General features: G+C 35.7%; 6 protein-coding genes across 10 annotated transcripts; 3 read left to right on the forward strand and 3 right to left on the reverse strand.

Moving 5' to 3' along the window:
- The first annotated feature begins 1,292 nt into the window (after nucleotides 1–1,292).
- On the forward strand, nucleotides 1,293–5,302 carry LOC17891393 (putative sugar transporter ERD6-like 13). Its single transcript, XM_006297517.2, has 17 exons — nucleotides 1,293–1,528; nucleotides 1,732–1,794; nucleotides 2,257–2,346; nucleotides 2,487–2,546; nucleotides 2,817–2,882; nucleotides 3,001–3,066; nucleotides 3,154–3,229; nucleotides 3,328–3,392; nucleotides 3,524–3,616; nucleotides 3,708–3,788; nucleotides 3,870–3,954; nucleotides 4,068–4,174; nucleotides 4,304–4,363; nucleotides 4,495–4,548; nucleotides 4,642–4,701; nucleotides 4,857–4,971; nucleotides 5,075–5,302. The coding sequence occupies exons 1-17, from the start codon at nucleotides 1,364–1,366 to the stop codon at nucleotides 5,188–5,190; spliced, it is 1,422 nt and encodes a 473-aa protein (XP_006297579.1). The 5' UTR covers nucleotides 1,293–1,363; the 3' UTR covers nucleotides 5,191–5,302.
- Nucleotides 5,303–6,215: 913 nt separating this feature from the next.
- LOC111831479 (glycine-rich protein 5) lies at nucleotides 6,216–7,064 on the reverse strand. The gene has a single exon (XM_023785804.1). The coding sequence runs from the start codon at nucleotides 6,994–6,996 to the stop codon at nucleotides 6,403–6,405; it is 594 nt and encodes a 197-aa protein (XP_023641572.1). The 5' UTR covers nucleotides 6,997–7,064; the 3' UTR covers nucleotides 6,216–6,402.
- Nucleotides 7,065–9,827: 2,763 nt separating this feature from the next.
- LOC17891445 (DNA mismatch repair protein MSH5) lies at nucleotides 9,828–17,233 on the forward strand. Of its 4 annotated transcripts, none has more exons than XM_023785799.1 (34): nucleotides 9,828–9,945; nucleotides 10,303–10,334; nucleotides 10,463–10,557; nucleotides 10,754–10,834; nucleotides 10,910–10,982; nucleotides 11,202–11,265; nucleotides 11,480–11,634; nucleotides 11,741–11,842; nucleotides 11,940–11,967; nucleotides 12,049–12,080; nucleotides 12,168–12,225; nucleotides 12,477–12,563; nucleotides 12,939–12,995; nucleotides 13,089–13,190; nucleotides 13,292–13,336; nucleotides 13,715–13,792; nucleotides 13,872–13,922; nucleotides 14,006–14,087; nucleotides 14,297–14,370; nucleotides 14,467–14,566; nucleotides 14,655–14,751; nucleotides 14,896–14,985; nucleotides 15,082–15,146; nucleotides 15,250–15,311; nucleotides 15,422–15,498; nucleotides 15,584–15,670; nucleotides 15,918–15,979; nucleotides 16,067–16,128; nucleotides 16,213–16,266; nucleotides 16,376–16,461; nucleotides 16,548–16,579; nucleotides 16,665–16,688; nucleotides 16,817–16,932; nucleotides 17,015–17,233. In XM_023785799.1, the coding sequence occupies exons 1-34, from the start codon at nucleotides 9,910–9,912 to the stop codon at nucleotides 17,093–17,095; spliced, it is 2,427 nt and encodes an 808-aa protein (XP_023641567.1). In that variant the 5' UTR covers nucleotides 9,828–9,909; the 3' UTR covers nucleotides 17,096–17,233. The 4 variants fall into 4 exon arrangements, with proteins under 4 accessions (XP_023641567.1, XP_006299772.1, XP_023641569.1 ...); XM_006299710.2 differs by having other exon boundaries at nucleotides 15,253–15,311; XM_023785800.1 differs by lacking the exons at nucleotides 9,828–9,945; nucleotides 10,303–10,334 and having other exon boundaries at nucleotides 10,554–10,642.
- A 1,241-nt stretch (nucleotides 17,234–18,474) lies between these two features.
- LOC17891043 (putative F-box protein At3g17620) lies at nucleotides 18,475–20,082 on the forward strand. Its single transcript, XM_023785802.1, is given in 1 exon segment — nucleotides 18,475–20,082. A coding segment is annotated over 1 exon segment (1,359 nt). The 5' UTR covers nucleotides 18,475–18,562; the 3' UTR covers nucleotides 19,922–20,082.
- A 679-nt stretch (nucleotides 20,083–20,761) lies between these two features.
- Nucleotides 20,762–23,006, reverse strand: LOC17893901 (probable tetraacyldisaccharide 4'-kinase, mitochondrial). Its single transcript, XM_006297778.2, has 8 exons — nucleotides 22,766–23,006; nucleotides 22,566–22,689; nucleotides 22,164–22,400; nucleotides 21,906–22,055; nucleotides 21,608–21,817; nucleotides 21,442–21,501; nucleotides 21,219–21,299; nucleotides 20,762–21,114 (listed from the first exon to the last, which is right to left on the reverse strand). Exons 1-8 carry the CDS (start codon nucleotides 22,936–22,938, stop codon nucleotides 20,953–20,955), a joined length of 1,197 nt encoding a protein of 398 aa, XP_006297840.1. The 5' UTR covers nucleotides 22,939–23,006; the 3' UTR covers nucleotides 20,762–20,952.
- A 106-nt stretch (nucleotides 23,007–23,112) lies between these two features.
- On the reverse strand, nucleotides 23,113–26,165 carry LOC17893849. 2 transcript variants are annotated; one of them, XM_006297561.2, is made up of 6 exons: nucleotides 25,697–26,165; nucleotides 24,499–25,195; nucleotides 24,180–24,411; nucleotides 23,937–23,999; nucleotides 23,732–23,838; nucleotides 23,113–23,358 (listed from the first exon to the last, which is right to left on the reverse strand). In XM_006297561.2, the coding sequence occupies exons 1-5, from the start codon at nucleotides 26,025–26,027 to the stop codon at nucleotides 23,767–23,769; spliced, it is 1,395 nt and encodes a 464-aa protein (XP_006297623.1). In that variant the 5' UTR covers nucleotides 26,028–26,165; the 3' UTR covers nucleotides 23,113–23,358; nucleotides 23,732–23,766. The 2 variants fall into 2 exon arrangements, with proteins under 2 accessions (XP_006297623.1, XP_006297622.1); XM_006297560.2 differs by having other exon boundaries at nucleotides 23,113–23,444.
- Nucleotides 26,166–26,572: the final 407 nt, after the last annotated feature.

Genomic DNA, 26,572 nt, shown 5'->3' on the forward strand with positions numbered 1-26,572 from the left:
ATATGTATGTGCATGAACATCTGATTTACCAATCATATATTATACATACCTCACATATAACAAAATTGTGAACCCATAAAATACTTAACTGAAAGAAAAAGAAAAGAAAAAACAATGTTTTGGTTGTGACTTGTGAACTTGAGTTGTGATTATAACTTTATTTTATGCTTAGGAATATAATATACATGAAAAGATATTATGAAAAAGGGACGAAGTATCATCTTTATCAAAATTTATATACATCAAATTGCTAATGTCTTTAGCTGAAAATCATAGAGATTCTATTTATATACAGAAACGTAATGTGCCTAGATGGAGTCCATGTTTAGCATGATTCCCCAAATGAGAACGAAACTTTTGCCCATTACTATTAGTCGTACGTCGTCGTGTCTCCCAGATTGTCTTTCTTTGTTTTTATTTCCAAGACATAGTTATATAGGCATATCGCTTTCCCACTAATTCCTACGCAAAATGTTTGAGATTCCAAATTCTATAACCAAATCAGCATTTACTATAATGTACGAACCCATAACAAATCAATTATATATTGTACTAGTCATGTAAAGTTGTAAACAACTAGTAAACAATAGAACACGTTATTCATACGTTGGTTCATTTTATTATTTTTTGTCAGTGGGAGATCCGAGAGGCTAAATAAACTTTACCTTTCAAGTTTTGAACTTTTGCAATGGCTAAAAAAAAAATGCCAATACTCAAACATGTCAATAACCACTAGATGTTGACAGCAACCACACCAGCCTTAATTAACGTCACTTGATTTCATTTTTTTTAATACACGTTTGATGATCTAAGAGGTGGGGAGCAAATTATAGTTGTAAAAGTATAATTATACTAGCTCAAGTTTTACTACTATGCAATAATAGCCGTAAAAATAAACTTGAATGCTAAAATATATATATATATACTAGTAGCATATAACATTTAATGGTACAAAGAAGCATTTGCATTTCTTTTTCACTTATTGGTTGCTATTTTTTAATATATGGTTTAGTTGTAAAATATATCTATATTCAAAAATCAAACCATTATATACACTGATAAAAAAAAAATACAATCCGCATTATAAAACCTGACAAATTGGCTATAGAAAAATGTACCATATATAAGAATGGTTCTAATGAGAAAAAAAGTATTAGATGTTTCTCTATATTAGGAAAAAAAAAAAACTTTATTGTTGAGACTTGCACGTCATACTCTATGGTTTCTGAAATATTAATTCCACATATAATGGAATGAGCCCAAGGAAACTCACACTCTCTCTCTCTCTCTCTCTCTCTCTCATCTTAATCTTTCTTTTTCCTTCATTGCTCTCTCTCTGCTCTGTCTCTCACACAAATCAGCCATGGGTAAAGAACCACTTCTTCAGAAAGTTAGGATTCAAGGAGACGACATTGAATCAGATAAAGGGGTACGTGTAAATGACGCCGACGGTGATGGTCCTGTCACTTTTATTCTACTCTTCACAACCTTCACTGCTCTCTGCGGCACCTTTTCCTATGGCACTGCCGTAAGTTTCCTTCATCTTGATCACTTCTTCCTCTCTCTTTTTTTCTGTGTTTTTTCTATATTTTTTTTTCTGTAAATTATTGGAACTACATACATAGTTTTCCCATGAGTTATCATAAGTTTGAAACCAAAATATAAGTTATAGCGTAATTAACATTTATATAAATGATTAATGACCACATGAGTATTTTATATTACTGGCAGGCCGGCTTTACATCACCAGCTCAAACCGGGATTATGGCAGGACTGAACCTTTCTTTGGCTGAGGTCAGTGCTTAGTTGTTGATTTTATTTCCCCTGTTTGCTGTTATTATTCTATTTAATCACTTACTCGCCCTAAGCAAAATTATAACAGATGGATTGTCATATACATATATATATATATATATATATATATATAACTAATAATAAGAGTCTTACAGTGTTAGATACGAGGTACTATGGTAAAGAAATATACAAATAGTGGATTTTTAAAAGAATAATTTTTTACTTTTGAGCTAAAGGAATACAAGCCGGTTGTTTTATTTGCGCACCTTCATAGCCTGCCTTGATCCGTTCTTGTATTTATTTTGAGTTTAGATTTTCTTTACTTAAAAGTGTATATATATAAAATATTTTTTGGTAATTACGTAGGAGTTTAAGTAATTGATAGAATTTATCATTTTTCTGCATATGAATTAAAGGAAGAAAAAGTAATTATGTTGTTCCGTATATACATGGATGATGTAGTTCTCATTCTTTGGAGCTGTCTTAACAATTGGTGGACTTGTGGGAGCAGCGATGTCGGGAAAACTTGCTGATATATTTGGTCGAAGAGGCGTAAGCTCTTTCAAAACTAGCTATATTTTATCATCATTACTTTACAATTACATTATAGTTTCTTTAGATATATTAATGATTACAAGAATAGAAAAGGAAAAAACAGCGTTTTGATGAATGATCCTTTTATATATGAGCAGGCTTTATGGGTTTCAAACTCGTTTTGCATGGCCGGCTGGCTTATGATAGCCTTCTCTCAGGTTTCTATGTTCTAACTTCTAAGTTACCATTCAGTTTTATATATATCTAAATAGTCTGGTTTACAAAAATATATATATATATATATATATAAATAGTCTTTTGTTTATTTACGTATGACATTAGTTTAATCGTTTGAATGTTTCAAATTTTACCAAAATAATACGACTATTATTTGTATACAAACAAATAAAGATCTTTCAAATCAGAAGTTAAGACATATTAATTGTTTGTGGGCGTTGTTTCTAATAAATTGGTTGTAATTTTTTAAGGCGACTTGGTCCCTTGATATCGGAAGACTTCTCCTCGGGGTCGCAGCTGGCGTGGCTTCTTACGTGGTACGTTTATTTTAATAATTGGCCTCATAATTAAGTTTACTAGGGTTTATTGACTTTCACTACAAGCAAGCAACAACGACCAATAAGTTCATTGTTTAACTCCAAATTTTATTCATAGGTACCAGTCTACATTGTAGAAATCGCTCCCAAAAAGATCCGAGGCGCATTCTCAGCGATTAACGCGGTAATCCACCGTCAAAGAACAACTGTTTATTAGTTAATTCAATTTTTTGAGATCGTAAAAGTTTATTTGTTTTGGTTTTGCTGATAGCTTGTGATGTGTGCTAGCGTCGCGGTCACATTCCTTATTGGATCAGTCATTTCATGGCAAAAATTAGCTCTCATAAGTAATATCTTAAACTCTAGCCTAAGTGTGATAAAAAGAAAACAATAATTTAGATCAAGTTGATAAATTAATTACGCTGTGTGGTTTGGAGTTGTGCAGGTACAGTTCCTTGTGTTTTAGAATTCATCGGTTTATTCTTCATACCAGAGTCTCCTAGGTGGCTGGTAAATGAATTCTTGTTGCAATTGTAGCTATTACTTAACTTATCACATATATATAAGACACATAAAACATGAAATATAGTTACAAGTAAATTAAACAATTTTTGACAGTTTTGTATATTTGTAAATTATAGTCTAGAAATGGTCGGGTAAAGGAATCGGAAGCTGCACTCCAACGCCTACGGGGGAAAAACACCGATATCACCAAAGAGGCTGCTGAAATCGAAGTAAAAATTTAAATGTTTAAGAAATATACATTAATTTTTAAATTCGATAAGTATAAGAAGTTTAAGAATGTGTTGATTGTTCCTTTCACAGATATATATGGAAAATATTCAAAAATTCAAAGAAGATGGGTTTTTCGAGCTCTTCAATCCACGATATTCTCGTGTCATTAGTGTAAAGAATCTTATATTGATCAATTTTAGTGTCTTTTAGTTTGAAGAAAAAATCTTTACTGATTACTGTAATCTTTTGTAGGTGGGAATTGGATTGCTAGTACTACAACAACTCGGAGGTCTCAGTGGCTATACATTTTACCTAAGCTCGATTTTCAAACGATCGGGTACACTTTAAATTTAATCTCTTAATGAGAAAATGATTATTTTGTGTAACATTAAAAAAGTCATATTATGATCAATAACGATTAATATACCAATTTATAAATTGATTGCGCAGGGTTTCCTAACAACGTAGGAGTAATGGTTTCGACCGTGGTGCAGTCCGTGACGAGCGTTCTAGGAATTATAATCGTAGACAAATATGGGAGACGATCTCTTTTAACGGTTATTATATAGCTTATCTTAAATCCTTATTGCTATTGAAAGCACTATATATGTAGTGTATATATATAATGGAGAAATCAGAAGTAATTAATTAACGTCGTTTTGTTTATGTGAATTACTTATTTACAGGTTGCGACGGTCATGATGTGTTTGGGGTCATTAATCACAGGACTATCGTTTTTGTTTCAGGTTTTTTTTTTATAACGATATATAAGTGAATAAATAGTTTTATATTCTTGAAGTGGGATTTATTACTTTTATATATATTTTTTCAATATACACTAATTACTGAAGCATGATCAAAACTAATTAATTTGCAGGGATACGATTTACTTGAAAATTACACCCCGATTTCAACATTAATGGGAGTGTTGGTACTACATAATAATTTCGTCCCGTCCTCTTTCTTATACATGAACATAAATTCATAACTTTTCTTAAGATAACTTTATTGACTTTTGTTGTAGGTTTTTCAAACTTCGATCACAATCGGGATAGGAGGTATTCCATGGGTCATGGTCTCCGAGGTAATCATTTGTCTTCACTAGTATGTATATAAGATCATCGTAATATAATAAGTTGCACATTTAAGTTAATTCAATATGTAGGTACAAATTTATAACCAGTATATATCTAATCTAACTTAGCCATTATGTTTCGTTGGATCGATGATTATATATAGATGACACCGATAAATATAAAGGGAACAGCAGGGACATTATGCAACCTAACTAGCTGGTCTAGCAATTGGTTCGTCTCTTACACATTTAACTTCCTCTTCCAGTGGAGCTCTTCTGGTAATGATCACTTCTTCATTCTTACAACTATATCTTATTGTATAAATCCAGTTATTAGAATTTGATCAATTTTTATAATTTTGTTGGTATTTAAAAATTGTAGGTGTGTTTTTCATATATACGATAATATCGGGTGTGGGCATCCTATTTGTGACGAAAATGGTACCCGAGACTCGTGGTCGTTCGCTTGAAGAGATTCAAGCTGCCATTACCCGATAAACTTTGTAAATACTAACATTTCTTTCTTTTTATTTTGGTGTCAAAAATTATAAAAATTGTATACATGCATGGCCTCACAAAATCAATTAATTCAGAATTGTTTTGGCTAAAATTAAAGATGAATATATATTTTGCACATCAATATCACCAAAGGACAAGTTGTTTGAAACAAATTACATATGTAAAACTTGACTTTAATCTGGGATGGTAACATATCAACATCATGTCATCACTGACACAAAATTACTATGCGTATTGTTAATCAAATTTATTTTTATAAGTACGGCCAGATTGGACCATAGAAAATTATTGCTATCTATCTAACCATGCATGGTTTGTTAGCTATTTGAAAATATAGTCCGGATATGTGGTATTCGATGTTAGAAGTATATCGTTTACCTCAGTCAAATATTGTAGTTTATATACACCATGAGAAAAATTTAACAGATCTAAAATCCTACAAAATCGTTTTAAGTTATATAGTAAAATAATACTCGTGCTGAAAGTTTTTCATTCTCTCGATAGTTATTAGAGTATGATTTTCTTGATTTTTTTTTTCTTTTTCTCTCTGTTTTTACTTCTTATTTGGGTTATACGATTTCATTAAGTAAGTTGCATTTAGAGCTTTGATTCCATCCAATGTAGACGGTACGTTTCAAGTTTATCTATGAATCCACGTAGACTTTATTGGTTTATATATATATCAAATATTATACCAAATAATATAACTAGGAGTATGATGCATGTAGGACATATAATTATTAGCTCACGTACATCTTTTTGTTTCGGCATGTTTTTGGTAAAAGAAGGCTTTAATTACTTATTGTCGTGCATTGTCGTAACATCGTCGTTAATTAATGTTTACATGTACATCGAATCTTTTTCTTAGGGTTAAACGTTAATCTGTCCTCTTCGTTTCTGTAAACTAATATATATATATATAGTCAAATTGTATTAACAGGTCAAAGAAACATTGAAGAAGGTGTATATATAATAGACCTAGATAGTCACCAAGTGTAGCTCGATTATTTTGTAACTAATTCATTTATTTCTGATCAGAACCCGATAATAACACAAAATCATGGAACGAATAACTTTAGATGAATAATATATAGTACTGTTTTCTTCTTTTTCATATTACGTTGTTAAAAGTAAAACCATAACCATGCATTGCGTTCCAGATGCTTTTACGTCGATATATTATAGCTCTCATCAATGATGTCCACCGCCGAAACCACCTCCAGCACCGGCTCCACCACCGAATCCACCACCAATACCTCCTCCTGCTCCTCCTCCAAATCCACCACCACCGCCAGCTCCACCTCCGACTCCTCCTCCTAGTCCGCCTCCACCGCCAGCTCCACCTCCAAACCCTCCACCTGCACCGCCACCCGCACCGCCACCCGCACCACCTCCAAATCCTCCTCCGGAACCACCGCCTCCTCCAAGACCACCACCGCCTCCAGCACCACCTCCAGCTCCTCCACCGAATCCTCCTCCAGCTCCACCACCGGCTCCTCCTCCTAAACCACCACCCCCTCCTAAACCTCCTCCGCCCCCAGCTCCTCCTCCTAAACCGCTTCCAGCTCCTCCTCCAAGGCCTCCGCCTCCACCAAGACCGCCTCCTCCACCAAGGCCACCGCCTCCACCAAGACCACCGCCTCCACCGAGGCCACCTCGATGATGGAAGAATGTCTTTTGATCCTCGAGACCATTCTTAAGCTTCCTGTTGGCGACACTAGCAAATGAAGTGAAAGCAAAAGAGCCGACAAGTAAGGCAACAAGAAAGAGTGACTTGGAAGCCATGTCGATCTTTGTGTTCTTTTTTGTTTGTAAGTGATGATGATGAACTCTGTCAGCCAATAAGGTGTTTATATAGGTCATGTAGCATGAGCTGAAGAATCGAAGAATTGAATAACAATAGAGAGAGTAAAATTTTAGAGTGATCAGTAATTACCATTAATTCATCTGCTGCCCATCTAATTCATGTTGGAAAATTTAATGCAATCCCTAACTACCAGTGTTGACAAACATGTTACTCATCCACATGTAGTAGACCCCTTCTTTTATTCTACTGTGTGTTTAATACCTACTTAATTGTACTCATTTTCTTGCCTTTCATATTTTAGTTTGGCTGTAGGGCTTGATGCATCTGAGATTTTTAGATTATTCTTATGTCCGAGAGTTATATTAATGTTTTTGTTAATATCCTTTTTACATTTTGTAGTGTATGATCCACCATTACATTTTGTAGTGTATGATCCATACATTTTGTATGTTTATGATACATACACTGTTATTTTACACTAATTTTGTTTTTTTTTTGTTGAGTTCTTTGAAAGAGCTAGTTTTAGATTTCTCATCTACCTCGCACTGGCACATTGTATAATCCAATCTCGTTGTTTAAATTTTTACACGAGTAGTAAAATATTCATCTAACATGTTGACGCCAATTAATAGACAGGAAAAATATATTAGAATAATATACAACCGGCCTATATGCTTTCAAGACTTGGTTCTCTTCTTGGATTAAATGCTTTCTTCTTAATTACGTTCTCATCCATGATATGAACGCTATTAGTTGTTAAAGTTCTCTGGTCCTAATAGAAATTTAATATATGAAAATAACATAAAACCACTTAAGTCAAAATTTGATCTTAATACGATTTAGATTAGTTTGAAAAAGTTTGTTGTCTACATTCAAAAAAATTATTGTCCTTATTCAAAATAACATATCTGAAAAAAAAATGGATAAGAGTTGTTGTCCAAATCCGAAATTACATATTTCAAAGAATTTTGATCGATAAGAATTGAAAAAAAAAACATAATTTGAACAAATTTGGTGGACAATGGTTGTTATCTACATTCATAACAATAGATTTTCCACATAAATAGTGTGAACAAAATTATGGCCAGCGTTCGAAACACATAATTTACAGAAATATAATCAAAATTTGTAAAGAATCACAAAATCTGACAAAAATTGAACAAGAGGAAATTGAAGTTTGTTTACACAATAAGAAGGATGAAGATGTGTTTTTCTCTTTGACCCCTATTTATTGGTAATTACATAATTGCCACTTTACATAACTGCCATGAGAGTGTGTAATTTTTGTTCACATAGTAATTTTTTTTTTTTTGAACAAGTTCACATAGTAATTTTGTTTAAAGGGTTCACTTTAAAGTGAAAATAAAAAAATAATCCATAAATATCTTACTTAATCGAAATTAGTTTGGAAAGGAAAATAAGAACCATGTTATTTTTGTTTTGTTTTGGTGGTAGTTAGTCTTAAATTTTTATTTTTATTCAATAGATTCTTATAATAAGCTTGAGAGATCTTGTTGGATTTACTACTAGCTTGAATATGAAAGAGTGAGAGATAAGAGATGTTGTTGGGTTCCCTTCTTGGTATTTTTGTTGTGAAAAAGAAAAAAGCTCATAAAGAAACGCTTAAAATGGTAGAGGCCAATAGTTATGTTTCATCAGATTTTGAAGAAGAGGTAAAGGTATACAAACAATTCACAAAGCTTGTGAGGGGGTCTATTGCTGCTGTGCAAAAAGAGAAACCTCAGGAAGTGATTTCAAAACTAGTGGAGGCCAGCATTTCTGCCGCTTCAGATTCTAAAGAAGAGCGGGAGGTATAAGACTATAAGAAATTCGTTTGTTGGGACTGGGAGAATAATATATATGAAAATATATGAAAATAACATAAAACTAAGTTAATTGGATTAGTTTGAAAAACGTTTGTTGTCTTACATTCAAAAAATTTATCGTCCACATTCAAAAGAACATATTCGGAAAAATTATAATGGACAAGAGTTGTTGTCCAAATCCAAAACTACATATGTCAAAGAATTTTGATTGATAAGAATTAAAAAAAAACATAATTCAAATAATTTTGGTGGACAAGGATTGTTATCTACATTCATAACTATAGACTTTACACATAAATAGTGAATAAAAATATGATCCACGTTCGAAACACATAATTAAGAGAAATTTAATTAAAATTTGTAAAGAATCATAAAATATAAAATATGACAAAAATTGACCAAGAGGAAACTGAAATTTATTTACACAATTAGAAGGTCGAAGATGTGTTGATCTCTTTGACTCATAATTAAAATATTATTAATTTTATATTTCAAAACGAGTTAAAACTTTACTATAATATTTTTTAACAACTATGACAATCTCTAGCAGTGCTTTTTTATAGGTTGCTTTTTATTAAAATAATAATTAATTTGAGAAAAAGTATGAAAGAGAAGGATAAACATTGCTTACTTAGGGCTAAGATTTATTAAAGAAGGTAGCTTATATAAGATATCCTCCTTGATAAATCTTAACTCTAAGAACCCTGCAATAATGATGTCCTAAGAAGTAATAAGAAGTAATAAGAAGTACCTTAATTATTTTATATTTTTACTCTTTTAATTTTTCTTGCAATTTATATTTATAAAAATAATAATAGAAATTCCATGTATGTTTCAACATGGCATAGTTTGAATTCCTTGTTAACAATGACAAATTTGTTTTCCTTTTAGAAATTAAAAGTGACGAAGATTTTTCTATTTTGGCGCCCTACTCACTTCATTTCCCCAAATATCTGATCTCTCTCTCTCTCTCTCTCTCTCTCTCTCTCTCTCTCTCTCTCTCTCTCTCTCTCTCTCTCTCTCTCTCTCTCTCTCTCTCTCTCTCTCTCGTTCTAATCAGCGGCAATGGAGGAAATAGACGACACAGAAATGGAATCACAGGTATCTTCGATTCGATTACATTTTACCCCAAACGTTCGCGACGTCTTTTGATGTTGCTGTTCGTCACTTGAAAAATCGGAGGGTTTTGTTGATATCTAGTTTCCGTGACTTAGGGATTCGGCACTTCAGAACCTCGGATCTATTTTCGAATCGATGTGTATAGCTCTCAGTAGTATAGATGCTGATAAACCCTAGCTTTCCCCAATTTTGATCTTAGATTGGTTTAATCGGAAGTAATTGGATCTAGTCGTTGCGTCGATTTGATCGCAGAAACAATTATTTCTGAGACCCTGTGCATTCTCACTTACCAATTTGTGAATTTTGTGAATGTACCAATTTGTTTTCAATGAAATGCAGGTTTATATGGCTTGCATTCAGCATGGCAGGCGGTTAGTATTTGACTTCAAATTCTTGATTTGAATGCGTCTATTAGCTTATCAGATGGGCAAGCTCATATCCTTCTCTCTGTGTAGTTTTAATAAGAACCCGTTATCTAACTTAAACATTCTTTCTCTAGAGTTGGAGTTTCTTACTACGACTGTAGTGAACGCAAGCTTCATGTGCTAGAATTTTGGGAGGAAGATTGCTCAGACTTTACCTTGATTAATATGGGTATAGATTCTCAGTATGAAACAGAATGGAATCTTTACATGTAGAGTTCCCTTATATTGCTGTACCACAGTTCTAACTAAGCTTGGTATAGCGAGTTCTTGATTTACAATTACGTTGCAACACCTCGTTCTGCTACACTGTTCTTACCACAATAGTTTTTGGATTGCTTCATTTTGTCTTGGTTATATATCTTCAGTAAAATATCAAGCGAAGCCATCAATCATTTACACAAGCACCAAAAGTGAAGAATCCTTTGTATCTGCTCTGCAGCAGAATGGTATGTCACTCTCTATTTTTGTTGAATTATGATCCCTTAAGTCTATGGCCTTGCATAATTTCATTGTCTCTGCAGATGGAGCTGACGAGAATACCATGGTGCGGCTGGTAAAGAGCTCAACATTCAGCTACGAGCAAGCGTGGCATAGGTACAGAAAGTGTAATCAACTCCATCTATACCTTATTTATGTGGTTCTTGTTAGTCATATTACTTGTTACGTGAGGAATTCCCCATTTTAAAAATGGTCTAGTAGGAAACTGGTTTCTGCCGTTCCAGTTACTTGACTCAAATGTAATAGCTTATTTGACTCATTATTATTTTATTATACCTGCTGTTTTACACTGATTGTTATCCCAATATTGTGCAGACTGGTATATCTTCGAGTAACAGGGATGGATGATGGGTTGAACATCAAAGAAAGGATTTGTTATGTAAGTTACAGCGTGGGAAATGTTAATCCCCCTGTACAAGGATTTTGATCATTTAGTTACTTTAACCTGAAGTTGGAATCTCAATCATATTGTATAATTTATTTATATTTTCCGATGCTAACTAATTCTGTGGTCATTAACACACTTTCAGTAATTGGTATAATAATCTATCTATAATTGTATGAAGTTTCTTCATTTTTCTTGTATATTGCAGCTTAGTTCGATGATGGATGTAGGCAGTGAAGTCCAAGTTCGTGTTAGTGGGGGCCTTCTTGCGATATTAGAAAGTGAACGAATTGTTGAAACCCTGGAACAAAATGAATCTGGGACTGCGTCAATCGCAATTGATTCAGTCATGGAAGTACCATTGTATCCTCCATTTTATCTGTTCTGTTTCTTTGTCTTGATGAAAGGTACTTTCCAGAATTTTTGGGATGATAATGTGCCTGCAAATCCTTTACAAAATTTATAACAGGAACAAATTTCTTAAACTTGATGCGGCTGCTCATGAGGCTCTGCAGATATTTCAAACAGATAAACATCCAAGCCATATGGGCATTGGCCGGGCCAAAGAAGGGTAAAATGACTAGATGCCTTAGTTCATCTGTGGAATTAATGTTATATTTTCCCTGCTTTGACTTATTGATAATCTTCAATGAATCTTTGAAATGAAGGTTCTCGGTGTTTGGAATGATGAATAAGGTTTGCTTTCCTTGCATTGTTTCATTCTGGTTGATGCTTCTTGGATTTATGATTTAACTTACTTGGCCCGACCTATTTCAGTGTGCCACCCCAATGGGTAGACGCCTTTTAAGGTAATTAATGTGAATGATATATCTATACAAACTGTTCTGAAACTGATGTAATCTTACGGCATTGGTTTCCTTCTCTCTTTATTTCAGAAGCTGGTTTATGAGACCAATTTTAGACCTTGAAGTTTTAGATCGCCGCCTCAATGCTGTATCCTTTTACTTTCTTGCTCTCTTGTGAAGGAGTTTGCCTTATGTCAAGCAGAATAGGAGTTAACAATCAACATGAAAGAAGAGAAACCAATAGATTAAACCATATGTCTACTTTCTGTAGCCTTATCAGCATAATTTTAACCGATCTTCAATTGTTCTGAACAGAAGAAAAATACTTCGACCATTAATTGACAAGGGTGCTTTCAGGCTTTCACTGATGTTCTAAGATCTTTCTTTTGACTGTATTAGATTTCCTTTTTCATTTCTTCAGTAGAGCTGATGGCATCATTGCGGGAGACACTAAAATCAGTGAAGGACATTTCGCATCTGCTCAAGGTATGTAGGTACCATTATTCTATATATAGTATAGTCTTAGCATGCCTATCCCCTTTAGCCATAAGAGCCTGTTTAGGAAAATTAGGAGTAGAAATTAATGGCACAGAGAAAAGTTTCCATATAGTTTTGCGGTGTATATGTTATTGTTAAAATAGTGGATGTTACCTACATATAGTTTAAAGGGGATAAGAACCCAATTAATTTCCTGCTGGAAACTTTGCACAGAGAAATAGTGTTTTATGAGGATATTCTGCCCAGACAGAGAATGTGTATATATTGCATCCCATTTATCTTCTTGTATGCCTAGTCTATAGATTCCATTTTTGTTTTTATAACACTTTTTTTTTTTTTTTTTTTTAAATTCTGGATAAAAAGAAATTCAACTCTCCAACGTCCCTTTGTACCAGTAACGACTGGACTGCTTTTCTGAAGGTAAGTTTACTGTTTTTGACTATCATCTTTCATTTGGTCTATAGACCTAGTCTCCCAAGCCCCAATATAATGCTATCTTATTGGGTGCATTAGAGTATAAGTGCCCTCTTGCACGTTAATAAGATATTTGAAGTTGGAGTTTCGGAAAGTCTCAAAGAGCATATGAGACGCTTCAACTTGGACATTATTGAGAAGGTTACTAATGTTTATCATCAGCTTATGAACCTTCAATTGCTATTCTCCCACTCTCTGGTCCGCTTTCATGGTTGTTGCTAAGTTCTCTTTTCATGTTGCAGGCCGGCTTATGTATCAGCACAGAGCTAGATTATATCTATGAGCTGGTCAGTTGAATTTTTATTCCGTTTCTTCAGTTCCATTATAATCTGTACTTTCCTCTACAAAAGAACAGATCTTGATTCTTTCAAAATTGAGGTCTTAACATCTCTCTTTTCCTTTCCTTAGAAATTCAAAACCTTAATGGAGTGAAATATTGTTTAAAACGGAATATGAGGCCATTCATTTGCAACTTTTCTAAGTGTCTAAAATAAGCTCAGCTAAGATTTATTCTGTAGTCACAATTCACTGGGTTCTTTAGGAGGTGGATATCCCAACTTTTAAGAAACTGGGTTAAACAAATTTAGCAGGCCTTTGAGTGAGAGATATTGTAGGCTATGGAAGATAATTATGACTACAGTTAGTAACATCAGTTAACTCCACAGGTCACTGGGGTCATTGATGTAACTAGAAGCAAAGAGAGGGGTTATCAAACATTGGTGAAAGAAGGATTCTGTGCTGAGGTTATCATAGAACTTCTCTTTGTTTGGGTTCTCATACCGCCAATCCTTTTCGCAAGTAACTCATTATCTATTTTACCAGTTGGATGAGCTGAGGCAAATATACGAGGAGTTGCCAGAGTTTCTGCAGGAGGTTTTTTTTTATGTGATAAGTTCCCTTAATTGATAACTAAGGATGAATCGGCATCTGTCTTGGCTGATTTTAATTACTGATAGGTCTCAGCCATGGAGTTAGAACACTTTCCTCATCTGCATAATGAAAAGCTCCCCCCTTGTATCGTCTATATTCAACAAATTGGTGGGTCTACAGTTTCACGTTTAAGTTTTCACATAAGTTCTATACTGTGCCATATCTTTCAAGGTTTAGCTAGGAAGATTTTTAAACATAGTTACCTTTTAGAATTTAACCTCATTACCAAGAAAGGTGAAATTCAGTTGCACGAATTCATGTTTTAGAACCACCATGTCCTGAGTTATCAGCTCAACTATGGTGTCTCTGTTCTGCAGGGTACCTCATGTGTATCTTTGGAGAAAAGCTTGACGAAACTGCACTTGACAGGCTTATTGAATTTGAATTTGCGGTACATTTTTTTGTGCTAAAAATCTGAACCCCATACTTTAAATGCTATGTCATTATGAAGCAGAAGTTTTAATCTACAATTCTCTCTTATGATTAGTTTTCGGATATAGATGGAGAGACTCAGCGATTCTTTTATCATACTCCGAAGACACGAGAGTTAGACAACCTTCTTGGAGATATCTACCACAAAATTTTAGGTATGTCTGTATACTTGTTTATATTTTCCATGGCGTGTCCTTCTTGAGTATGATGATGTATCTTGTAATTACAAAATTTCGCTGACAGATATGGAGAGGGCAATTATTAGGGACTTGCTATCACACACACTTTTGTTCTCGGCTCACCTGCTGAAGGCAGTTAACTTTGTTGCAGAACTTGATTGGTAATCAATATTCCAAAAGCTATGGATATCGCATTCCATTCTAGTCCTCTTAAATAAAAGCAGGACTTTTGAAAGTACCTGTGAACTAATTAGCAACTGTGGAGTGATGACTAAAAACTTATTCATTCTTCTGGGCTTCTCTAGCATTCTATCACTGGCTTATGTTGCACATCAGAATAACTACGTCAGGCCTGTTCTGACAATAGAATCATTGCTTGATATTCGAAATGGAAGGTGAAACTGACTCTATAAGCTGCACATGTCTTGTTGTTGCATTTATACATAAACTCACAAAAAATTGCATCCGTAACTATCTATACTGGCGGGCAGACATGTGTTGCAGGAAATGGCTGTGGATACATTTATCCCGAACGACACTGAAATCAGTGACAGTGGTGAGCTGATTAATTTCTTTCGACTATATAGGGATAGGCGTACGTTAAAGCTTAAATTGTGAACTAGTCTTTGTTCATCACCTGATTGTAACCTTGTCTGTAGCAGGCCGAATTCATATAATTACCGGTCCTAATTACTCAGGAAAGAGCATATATGTAAAGCAGGTCGGCGTTGCTATTCTAAGCCTTGTTTCTCTTCGTCCGACCAAAGTGTACTTCATCATCATGAATTGACAACTCAAATCGAGCGATCCCTTCTGGCTTGTTATTTGTAGGTGGCTTTAATTGTTTTTCTATCTCATATTGGAAGCTTTGTACCAGCAGATGCAGCAACTGTTGGTTTAACTGACAGGTCAAACGTCCTGCATTCTTTGATCATTCTACAGTCACATTTTAATATATATTTTTTGTTACTAAGATTAGTCGTACATTAACAGGATCTTTTGCGCAATGGGAACTAAGTTCATGACCGCGGAACAATCTACATTCATGATAGATCTGCATCAAGTAGGAATGATGCTCAGGTATTCCAAACTGCTTCTATTCTACCTTGAATTCACGCAGCTACACTACTGATAGGCCCTTGTGAGCCAGTCTCAATCGCTTCAGTCAGTTAGTCACTTGTAGCTAGCGAATTATGTTATTTTTAAGTTCATGGGGACCCAAGATAGCAAATATCATTCAAATTCAACTGTGGAAGAAACCGATTTGTACATTGTTCATGACTAATGATCTTGTTCCTAATAATTGTGACTGATTTAAATTATCCAGGCAGGCAACTTCAAGATCTCTGTGTTTATTAGACGAGTTTGGTAAAGGCACTCTTACAGAAGGTACGGGATTTCTCCGCCCTCTGCATTGGATAAAAAGCATGTGTTTGCGAAAACTTCTGCCTTACCCACACTCTTATTTAAGTACAGATGGTATTGGCTTGCTTGGTGGGACAATTAGTCACTTTGCTACATGTACAGAACCGCCAAGGGTATAGCGTTCTCTTGTCTGTTTTTAAGTTTGTATGTTCTTGTAGAACCCTAACATGACATTGCCTGTTGATGCATGCTTTCAGGTTCTAGTGTGTACGCACTTGACTGAACTACTTAACGAGAGCTGTTTGCCTGTTGTATGTACTCCGATCCAATCCCAGATGACTCAGCAGATTTGAAGTAGTTCCTATCTTCATAGTGAGAGTCTCATATTTTTTCCTCTTTTTTTTTTTTTTTTCACTTCAGTCTGAGAAGATTAAATTCTATACAATGAGCGTTCTTAGGCCAGACACTGCATCTGCGAACATGGAAGAAATTGTTTTTCTTTATCGGTATGGAGTCTCAGCGATTAGCATTCTACTTAAACTGCCTACATTGTTAACACTTCCCATGTTTTAACCAATGGTTTTGTTTGCAGGTTAATTCCAGGACAGACTTTGCTGAGCTATGGTGAGCATTCTTGTCCTTTGCGTTATTGTCTCATCAGCTTCTTGTGTATACACCTAACTTCAATAAACCTATTTATGTGATGCAGGTCTTCATTGTGCACTACTCGCTGGTAGACCTATAAAAATTACAAATATTTGTTTTAACTCTAGTTAATTGATGACAATATTGTTGGATCTATTTACTACTACTGTGGATTATAGAGTAACAAAAGGAAATTTATACTATTGTTGGTGGAAGGTGTACCGGAGGAAGTGGTGAAGAGAGCAGCCACCGTGTTGGAAGCCTTTAAAAGTAACAACATTGTCGAAAGACTGAGCCTTGAAAAAATATCATCTCAAGATCAAGTATTCAAGGTCTCTTACTTGCAAAAACGTATATCTTCTGTCCTCAATGGTTTTACCAAACGTTTACTGAAACTTAAATGAAATTTCACAGGATGCTGTTGACAAGTTTATGGAGTTTGACATCAGTAAAGGTGACATCCGTAGCTTCTTTCAAGATATCTTCACTTCCTAAAACCCTTACTCAAAAGTCAAAGACCGAAGACAATTACATAATGTAACCAAAAGTTTAGTATTAAATTAGAGAGTTAGATTGATATTGTGTATTGGTTGGTATATAATAAGAAAAGGTAAAAACCAAATAAAAGCCACACTCAACTGTACCAAATAAAACTATAGAGCAAAAACTAGACTGTTCTATTAACAATACGGCAATAATCTCTATATTTTTAATCGTAAAGCAACAACAAAACCAGTTCATCACAACGATCCCATGACTACTAAAAAAAATTCACAAACTTTTTGATGTACCTTTATTTCACTGAACAGAAATTGAGATTAATATATCAAAAAACGACAATAAAGCAAAAACAATATAGGAGAGCTATTTCTATTGCATCAAAATTTCAAAAGGAAAAATAAAATTGGAGAGCTAAGATCCTACCACCAAAGGTACTATATTGTAACTGTTCAAGGTAAAAATGAATAAACGGGTTAAGAAATTTGCATGTTTGTGCGGGTATCTATCCACATACCTACAATCGAAAAAAGAATTTTGACAACACACTCAGCAAAACCAAACATCAGAAGAGAGATGTGCTCAAGAATACAAGGTAAATATTTTCGATAAGATATATATATCATACACTGGTTATTGTTGAGTCAGGAACAAGACCTTAGTTACTTTTGGAGATGTGAACTGGACGTTAAACACATACATGTTTAGTAGTAACCTAATGAACTTTTGAATAGTTGAGTACTTGCTTTTTTGTTGTTGTTGTTGTTAAAGACCAAAAACCAAAGATCGGCATTAACCTCAGGCTGGTGGTATAGACATCATCAAGCTTGTACTATTTATTCCAACATACATTGAAAAATAAAAACAAAAACCCCACTTAATTACATTCTCCTTGTTGCTCCATTTCGGGTATATGATCATTCTCCTAATTAAGTTTTTATAACAAGCTGGCGAATAAATTATACATTTATACATATAGATTCTACATCATTTAAAGAGTTATTTTCATTTATAATTGTATAAACATGATTACTTTAAAGTTCAAAGCAATAATCATGTTTATTGTAGAAGTAGAAATTGAAGTAATCCTGTTTATTATTGTTCAGAATAAGAAATCAAATCTGAATCTTAAAGAAAATAAAACGTATGGTCGTATGGAAAGTATCGTTTTACATTTTAAATTTTTCTTTAAAAATATTTTTGTTTATATGAAAAATAATGTATATTTTACATTTTGAAAAAACTACCACCACCGCTAAAAGATGTATTGGTCCACATTTATAGCCCATTAGGTTCTAAAGCCCACAATAGGCCTACCACCTTCAATCAATCGAGGGTTTCTTCTTCTTTTGCGTCTTCAAAAAATCAAATTAAATTGTTTGGCGGAACAAATCAGCCGCAGAGAGTGTTTATTCTTGAAGCTTTAAATTATTTTTGTTTGGTCGAAATTTGAAAGAGTTGAAGATGATGTCGGATCTTCGTAAGGATTTGGCAGAGGAGGTCTTCGCTAGGCTTCCGGTGACATCGCGATCAGCTTGCAAAAAGGGGAATACTTTATCCAAAGAGCGGAGCTTTACAAAGAAGCAACTTGGTCAAGATAGATCAGCGACGAAGAAGAAGAAGAAGAAGAAGGAGGAGTTACCTTCAATGTTGGATCTTCCAAGGGATATGGCAGAAGAGGTGCTGGCTAGGCTTCCGATGACATCTCTGAGAGGCTTCCGAGCTGCTTGCAAAACGTGGAACACTTTATCTAAAGATGGGAGCTTTACAAGGAAACACCTTGCTCAAGCAAAAGCTGCAGCAGTAAGGGAGTTTACGGTGGTCATGGTGATAGATTTCAAGGTTTATTTGACGAATCTCAGTCTCCACAAGGGCGTTGACCGACCTATAAACCATCAAGGTAAGCTTACTAGCCTAGACGATCCGAATCAAGTCGAGATATCTGGAGTTTATCACTGCGACGGTTTAGTCTTATGCATCACAAAGGGCTTCACTAGGCTCGTTGTTTGGAATCCGTATTGGGGTCAAACTTTGTGGGTCAAGCCCAGAAGACTTCACCAACGTCCGCACATGTATAGGTATGCTATTGGATACCAGAATAGCAAGTCATGCCGAAGCTATAAGATTTTGAGATCTGTTGAATTTGAAAGTGTTGCTAAGTACGAAATCTACGAGTTAAACTCTAATTCATGGAGGGTTCTTGATGTCACTTGTGACTGGTATCTACAATATTATGCACGTGGCGTGTCTCTCAAAGGAAATACTTATTGGTTTGGTGTACACAAGTATCAAGAATTGGTATAGATGCAGGATTTTTTGATCTGTTTTGATTTTACAAGAGAGAGGTTTGGACCACGTCTTGGTCTGCCGTTTCGCTCTTTTGAGGAAGATACCGTGAGTCTCTCTAGTGTTAGAGAAGAGCAACTTGCTGTTTTATTTCAGCGTTGGGACAACTTACATATGGAGATTTGGGTCACGACTAAGATTGAGCCTCATGTGGTTTCATGGAGCAAGTTGTTTTTAGCAGTGGATATGGAACCACTCACTGGTTTACAGTTTGCAGTTACAAAGGGGAGTTTTTTTATTGACCAAGAGAAGAAATTGGTGGTGGTTTTTGATAACGATAAAGATCGAGATAAAGGCAAGGTGAGGAATCCCCGCAACACAGCTTATATCATTGGAGAGGATGGGTATTTCAGACAAGTGGATCTCGGAGAAAGTTCAGAAAGATCTAATTGCCCACTTGGCTGTTCATATGTTCCAAGCTCAGTGCTCCTCAAACCAGGAGGCAAACGGAAAAAGAAGAATCCCATTATTTATTAGTCCATTTGCGCTACCTTTGCTTTGTGGTGAGCTTCTTTGTTTTAAACCAATTACCAATATGTTTGAAACTTCTTTGTCAAAAGTTTAAAATTATGTGCTCTGGTTTCGTTTTTGGTTTTGTAAGAGAGATAATCCTTGATTCGTTACCAAGAGAGTTAATCCTTGATTTGTTAGAACTAATCCTAAACCTCTATGACTTGTATATAACTAAGATCCTACCACCAAAGGTACTATATTTTTAACCGTTCAAAGTAAAAATGAGTAAAAGGGTTAGAAAATGTGCATGTTTGTGCGGGTATCCATCCACATACCTACAATCGAAAAAAGAATTTTGACAACACACTCAGCAAAACCAAACATCAAACTGGTTATTGTTGAGTCAGGAACAAGACCTTAGTTACTTTTGGACACATACATGTTTAGTAGTAACCTAATGAACATGTATACCTTGAATAGTTGAGTACTTGCTTTCTTTTTTGTTAAAGACCAAAAACCAAAGATCGGCATTAACCTCAGGCTGGTGGTGTAGACATCATCAAGCTGGTACTATTTATTCCAACAATTTATTACCAATATGTTTTGATCGCTTGAGATATTCAAATACCATAATAGTATTAGATCAACTACATTTGTAATTATAAAAATGTAAAATAAAATGGAAAATTTTCCTGTAGCGGCTGCAGCGCTGGTTTGATCAAGATCCCAAACTGCTTCATGCACGCATTTGATAAAAAGGGAATCTCAATGTTGGGTAGGTTCCAAAGTTGTTGACATGCTTCAGGAGTTGAATCCTAAGGAATCACTTTAGTATAGTAGTTTCCATGGTTATAGTCCATCATGTTGGACGCCTTTAAAAGCAATAACATCGACAAACTAAACCTTAACAACATACCGTCTTCAGATCAAGCATTCAAGGTCTTTTCGTTTTTTTCACTTACTTAAAGTATAATTTCTTCTAAACTAAATACATCATCAGATTCCTAAAGAGTAATGATCCACAACAACAAAATGCAGTACGATAAACCTAGTATCTAATTAGAAACACAAAACTTAGCAGCTAGAACTCTCGTAAGTGTAGATTTAAAGCTATCCCCATCAGTTCCTATAAAAGGAGTTATTTGCAACTCAGAGCATAGAACCAAGACTGTGTATGAGTCCAGACATTTGAGGATGTCCGGGTCCCTATCATAATCCTAATTTCCCAAAAAGAAAATAAAACGTGAGTTAGATTTATGTCTCTGGACTTGAAACTTATAATGTTTGCAAGTAACAACAAGAAACAGAAACTTGTCTTCACCTTTTCAGTTACCACAATGATAGGCATGGAATTAGATTTTTGCTCTAGTCCTTTTGCTCTCTTCCTCATAGTTTCGACATCCTGCATTTTTCATTATGATATTGAATTATTGATCAAAGCCAATTTGATTTGAGTAAAAAGAATATGTGTATGTATCCACGTTTATGGCACTAAAAGAAATAGGGAAATAACAGATAAAATAGCTGTGAAAATAGCATAGTACCCGTGCTTCAAATAAATGATGATCACTGAAGTCAAGTCTATCAACACAACGTGCTCCTGTCTGTCAATCGTATAACCCACTAGTTAGAAACCTAACATTGCAAAATATGAATCTTTTTAACAAAATCCAGTGAACATGAAACAACAGATTAGCACAAACAACTTACCATCTCGATGCTCTTGACAAATGCTTCAGCAGATCCAATTGCGGAAACACATAGCACAGAGGCACAGCGCAATGCTTCTAAAGCCACATGTGACCTAGCATTTTTAACATTGATCAAGCATTTGGGGACCATGTTGGAATAAAAAATCAGGATCGATTTTTTGAATCCTCGTATCGTGTTCTCAATATCTCTGAGGCTTTGTTTAGTTATCTGAATGATCGAAAACAACAAACCTCAATAATCATCATCACCAAAAGAAGAGGAAGTAAGGAAAACGGAAACAGAGTTGTCAACACACCAAGTCTACGTGGTGTACTACAACAATATCTGCCCGCTCAAGGGCTACAAGAGGTTCTCGTAAGGGACCAAGGGGAACTAAATGACCATTTCCCCATGGATCTATCCCGTTAAGCATCACAATCTCGAGATCACGAGACAAACTCCAATGCTATCTACCAAAGAAGAGAGCAAGTCTTGGAAAGTGCAGTAGACAACCACAAAGAAGTTGAAAATCTCAGATTCCTTTTTGCTAATAAAGCTGCAGTTTTGAATATACCTGCATCCCATCATCTAGAATTACTGCTCCAATTTTCTTCGAAATGGTCATGGCTTCTGCTCTTTCATGGAGAAAGGATTGATCAAAGAATGTCCTTATACTAGAGGGATCTACACAGCCATACTTTTTGAAAAACCAAGCGGCAGTAGATGCCCGGTTTGCACCAACCCCAATCTTTGCCGGTCCACCTCGAAGATGTCTTTCAAGCATTTTGGCTTCATCTCCACCAGCATAACCCTGCAGTGAAGTATTTGAACTTACAAGTTGATGGCAAAATACAGTAGTGTCACAAGCAAACACTCCAATATCCAATGTTGAATAGTTTACTACATTTGAATACGTTTCCAAACAAATTCCAAACTCAAAAGTAATATAACACAATTAGAAGAAAGGAGAGATTACACGAGTGAGGATAAGAGGTGAAACTCCAGAATCAACGAGGAATTGAGAAATGTATTCCACCATTGGCGTCTTCCCATTACCTCCCCAGCTCAGATTCCCAACGCTGATCACCGGAACCGGTAATCTTCATAACCCACCCAGGATGTTCTTATCAAGTCGATCAAACCATATCATTCAATTGGTAGAGTGAGAAAACTCACCGGTGTTTCTGTAACAATGAGAGGCGGTAGAGAGAGCGGCGAATGTGGAGAGCGACTCCGTATAGAGAAGAAGCGAGTTTGAGGATAGGAACGAGAGAGCGGTGAAGAGCAGGGGATTTACTATGATCTCGCGTGTAGGCGATTTCGTTCACCACCTTCCGCAGCTTCTCCATTGACTGATTGGATTATACTACTCTGCAACTACGAACGACATGTTTTTTTTTTTTCTTCCGGTTAAAAGCGAGTCTTCGGTTTACCAAAATAATTTATTGAGGTTTGTTGTTACAGTACTGTCATGCATCAAATTTTTAACTTTATAGTCAATGATAATTTTGGACTGCATTGGATAACAAATAAAATTCTTGGATATACAAATCTGTGCTAAACCGTGAATCTATTTCAATTTGCATCTTTACAAAATTGCAAAAAAGTAATAATACAAATTTATCAAAAGGAAACGATTTACAAAGCTTCAACAACTTAAGTAAATGTATTAACCCTTTTGAAGTTTTGGGGTCTTGGATCTTCGTAGAACACAAACACCACCGTCGCAGATGTAGTCTCTAGATTCAGAGGAGTCCTTCGCGAAACAGCTGAATATATTAGAGAAGAAACCCATCAGTTTCTGATTCTAGAGATGAAACTTTCTGATAACAGACACTTGGGTTTTCCAGGTTCTCTGCATTTGTATACATTGTTGTCTGATTTATAGAGAGAAAACTCCAAGATTCATATATCAGAGGTGGAGATAAAAAAAAATAGGAAGGAGTCAATGGCGGTGTGCTAAACAATTAAAATACGTTTCTTTTTTTAAGACTGAAATCGAAACACGTTGCTAATGTGATCATGGACCACTAAGTCTTCCTAACGAACACACGTTTTCTGATGAAGTTGTTGGTTCCAGTAATGTTAAACTAAGACAACGTATAGATATGTGAAAGAGAGTTTGAGTTCCCAGTATCCTACCTGAGTTCTCAGAAGGAAACAATGCCTTCCTTTCTTCAACTCCTCGCCTTCTTCTTTGGCTGTCGTTTCTTTTTCGACTTCTTAAACCCGCCTCCGCCTCCGGTCTCCTGTGGACAATAAAGCTCAGTGGAATTAGTTCACAGAGAAGAAGGTTTTATGCCTAACATTATCAGATGGTATCAAGCAGCTCAAGTAGATAACTGACCTTTTTGTAACATCTATATGCACTTTGACCTGAAAACTCCTGTCCGGATTTAGAGATATAAACCTACAAGAGCAAGAAAAATCAGAGATCCAAAGTTTCAGACGTTCCTTGTCTCTCTGTGTTTTGTAACAAATAGTTCCCATACTTCAAAACACGTGTGCGCGTGTGTGTTTTACACATTCATTCCAGTAACATACACATTTCTATGTATAGTTTTTCTTAATTGTGGAAACATAAACCTACCTTCCTTCCTTCTGCGGATGTGAACCAATGACCTGCAGAGCCACTGTTAGCTGATACACGCCTTTTCCCAGCATCCTTTGGAGCTGCAGATCTCGTTTTAGGATTTAACCAGCCTTCAGAAGTGTGTGTGCTCTCTTGGCCCTTTGAAACCTTTGACTTTGCTTGCCCTCTTCTGCAGCTTTTGCTGCTAGAGGCTTCAGTTTTCGAACTTCCTTTGCTGCCAAATTGATTCCTGCAATGGCACTCAAAAGATATGTCAACTGCCCAGAAAGCAGAAGACTACAAGTATCAAAATGAGAAAGGGATTAGGATAACCTACATATAATCAACAAGGAACACCTCTCGCTGGCTCTCCCTATCATTGACTATTCCCAGGGGCAAGAAGTTTGGTAACCGCTGTCGAGCAAGATTCCGGATCCTTGGATCACTATGCAAGAAGAAACGATGAGATGGAGGAGAAGGGTGGGATAAATCCAAGAATTGCCCAGTTTGCTGAAAACCAGTCAAGTTATGATATCCACTATTGCTACTACTTGCCACTGCGCTGCTTTGTTTCTGAGCTGTGCTAGTCGTCTTGATGGAGCTAAAATAGTCCTGACAAACATCATCCAAAGCTGGTGTTTGAATCTTGGAAATTGCCGGCGAAAAATCTTTCCACAGATCTTTAATACAGGGGATAGATCCAGGTTCCTTTCTCTTTGATTTACTAGCGACAGATAGGTTATCCTTTGAGGATGAATTAGTTGCTTTAGTTACGCCGCTTAAATCTCTGCTGGTGGATGGATGGTCATCTTCAGAATCTGAATCTAGTAGCTGGAACCTTCGCAGAGGACTACGAGCTGACCTCTGGAACAACGATGCAATAGAACTAATCCCAGAGCCAGCAGATGCTGGAACATCCGACTGCTTTCTTTTCCCCCGAGAGATAGAAGGCTGATTAGACAAGACTCCTGTACCATGGAGTGGCACCCTTGAGCTGCAACTAGAAAAATGACTCCTTGTTGAGGCAGGTGCGTCTGCATGTAGCAACACAAGTTTTTATATCAGATGATTCATGAAACCAACAAAATATGAAGACTTTAAAGTATTACAAGGACTCGGTAGAATAATGTTAAGCCTCTCCACTAAAGCAATCCAAAAGAAACCAGTTTGAGCGAAATGAAGCTTATTCAATTTAAATTAGTGTCCTTGTAAATACCGAATTCTCAGTCTGAAGACTCCAAACCCACTCAACCTACTAGTGTCACAAACTGCAATTAAGTTTTTATCTTTGAGCCACATCAGCCTGATCCTGATATCTACGCAGAAGAGGGTTTGCGTCAACTTCCTAAATACTTAGTTTTTAGTTCTTTATGATTAACTAGGAAGGTGTTTCAGTATCAATGTATCTCCGATTCAAAGAAGCCTAAGTTTCCAGGGTAACTAGCTCAAATCTAACAATGCTCGATTCAATTATAGCAGTTAAGTAAGACCCATAATTCGAAAAGAGAAAGCAAAAGCTCAGAATGTAACATTACCCGTGTGAGAAGAATCCTCTGGAGAAGAGAACTCCTCGATGTCATCATCCCGATCCTCCCTGCAACCTAACAAGTCACTGGCCACGCCCCTATCATCTTTAGCAGGACACTTGTTTGGATTAATCCCCCGTCGCAACCGCTTGAGAACAGGGCTTACATAAGCTGGATCAAGCTCCTGATCAGAATCTGGGACCGTAAGTCCCGGCTCAGGCTCGTCCCCAATTAACTGGTCGCCGGAGGGGCTAGGGTTCTGATGGGAATCAGATTGGGGATCCGATGCAGCATCAAGATCAAACCCTAGCGAAAACGACGGCGGCTCAATTGAATCCATGAGAATGAATTAGGGATTGGAGAGGAAGAGGGAGAGGGAGAGGAAGAGTCTTCAAAGACATGGAATTGGCGCGTTGGTGTACCAAAGAAGCTTGAGATTTCGTGAAATTTCCCCGCCTCGAGCGCAAATCATGATTTTTAAAAGTTTCAATGCGGACTCGCTGATAATATTTAACTTTTTCCATTTAATTTTTTTATAAGAACGGTATCATAAATGGGCCGTTAGAAAAGCGAGCCCATAATGTAATCTGGTTGAGCGGTTTGTTAACAACGTCCATCTACTCTATTATCAACCGTGCATTTAAAAGCTACATAATTCATAATATATTTTACTAGTATTTTCACTTTATAAAAAAAAAATTTACACCTCTTACATATTAAGGAGATAAGTGTACCAAAAAAAAAATAAGAGGAGATAAGTGGACCATCGTTGTTTTTTTTTATAAAGTGAAGTAAAGATGTTTTAAACGTATTTATAAAAATAAAATAGAAAGGAACCAAAAAAGAAACGTATCCATTATCATTTTTTTGTAGGTTTAAAAAAAT

This window comes from Capsella rubella, unplaced genomic scaffold (assembly GCF_000375325.1).
Source record: "Capsella rubella cultivar Monte Gargano unplaced genomic scaffold, Caprub1_0 scaffold_3, whole genome shotgun sequence".
In the NCBI taxonomy this organism is placed as follows: Eukaryota; Viridiplantae; Streptophyta; class Magnoliopsida; order Brassicales; family Brassicaceae; genus Capsella; species Capsella rubella.

Bases quoted from the DNA above. Each gene is read 5' to 3' on its own strand.
- LOC17891393 (XM_006297517.2), top strand. From the start codon at position 1,364: ATGGGTAAAGAACCACTTCTTCAGAAAGTTAGGATTCAAGGAGACGAC. The intron at 1,795-2,256 runs GTCAGTGCTTAG...TGGATGATGTAG, and splicing joins TGAACCTTTCTTTGGCTGAG to TTCTCATTCTTTGGAGCTGT. The intron at 4,175-4,303 runs GTTATTATATAG...ACTTATTTACAG, and splicing joins GGAGACGATCTCTTTTAACG to GTTGCGACGGTCATGATGTG.
- LOC111831479 (XM_023785804.1), bottom strand. From the start codon at position 6,996: ATGGCTTCCAAGTCACTCTTTCTTGTTGCCTTACTTGTCGGCTCTTTT.
- LOC17891445 (XM_023785799.1), top strand. From the start codon at position 9,910: ATGGAGGAAATAGACGACACAGAAATGGAATCACAG. The intron at 12,564-12,938 runs GTATGTAGGTAC...CTGGATAAAAAG, and splicing joins ACATTTCGCATCTGCTCAAG to AAATTCAACTCTCCAACGTC. The intron at 14,088-14,296 runs GTGGGTCTACAG...TCTGTTCTGCAG, and splicing joins CGTCTATATTCAACAAATTG to GGTACCTCATGTGTATCTTT.
- LOC17893901 (XM_006297778.2), bottom strand. From the start codon at position 22,938: ATGGAGAAGCTGCGGAAGGTGGTGAACGAAATCGCCTACACGCGAGAT. The intron at 22,401-22,565 runs GTAATCTCTCCT...ACTTCACTGCAG, and splicing joins CACCTCTTATCCTCACTCGT to GGTTATGCTGGTGGAGATGA. The intron at 22,056-22,163 runs GTATATTCAAAA...TTTGGTAGATAG, and splicing joins TTCTAGATGATGGGATGCAG to CATTGGAGTTTGTCTCGTGA.
- LOC17893849 (XM_006297561.2), bottom strand. From the start codon at position 26,027: ATGGATTCAATTGAGCCGCCGTCGTTTTCGCTAGGGTTTGATCTTGAT. The intron at 24,000-24,179 runs GTAGGTTTATGT...TTGCTCTTGTAG, and splicing joins CATCCGCAGAAGGAAGGAAG to GTTTATATCTCTAAATCCGG. The intron at 23,839-23,936 runs GTCAGTTATCTA...TATTGTCCACAG, and splicing joins CATATAGATGTTACAAAAAG to GAGACCGGAGGCGGAGGCGG.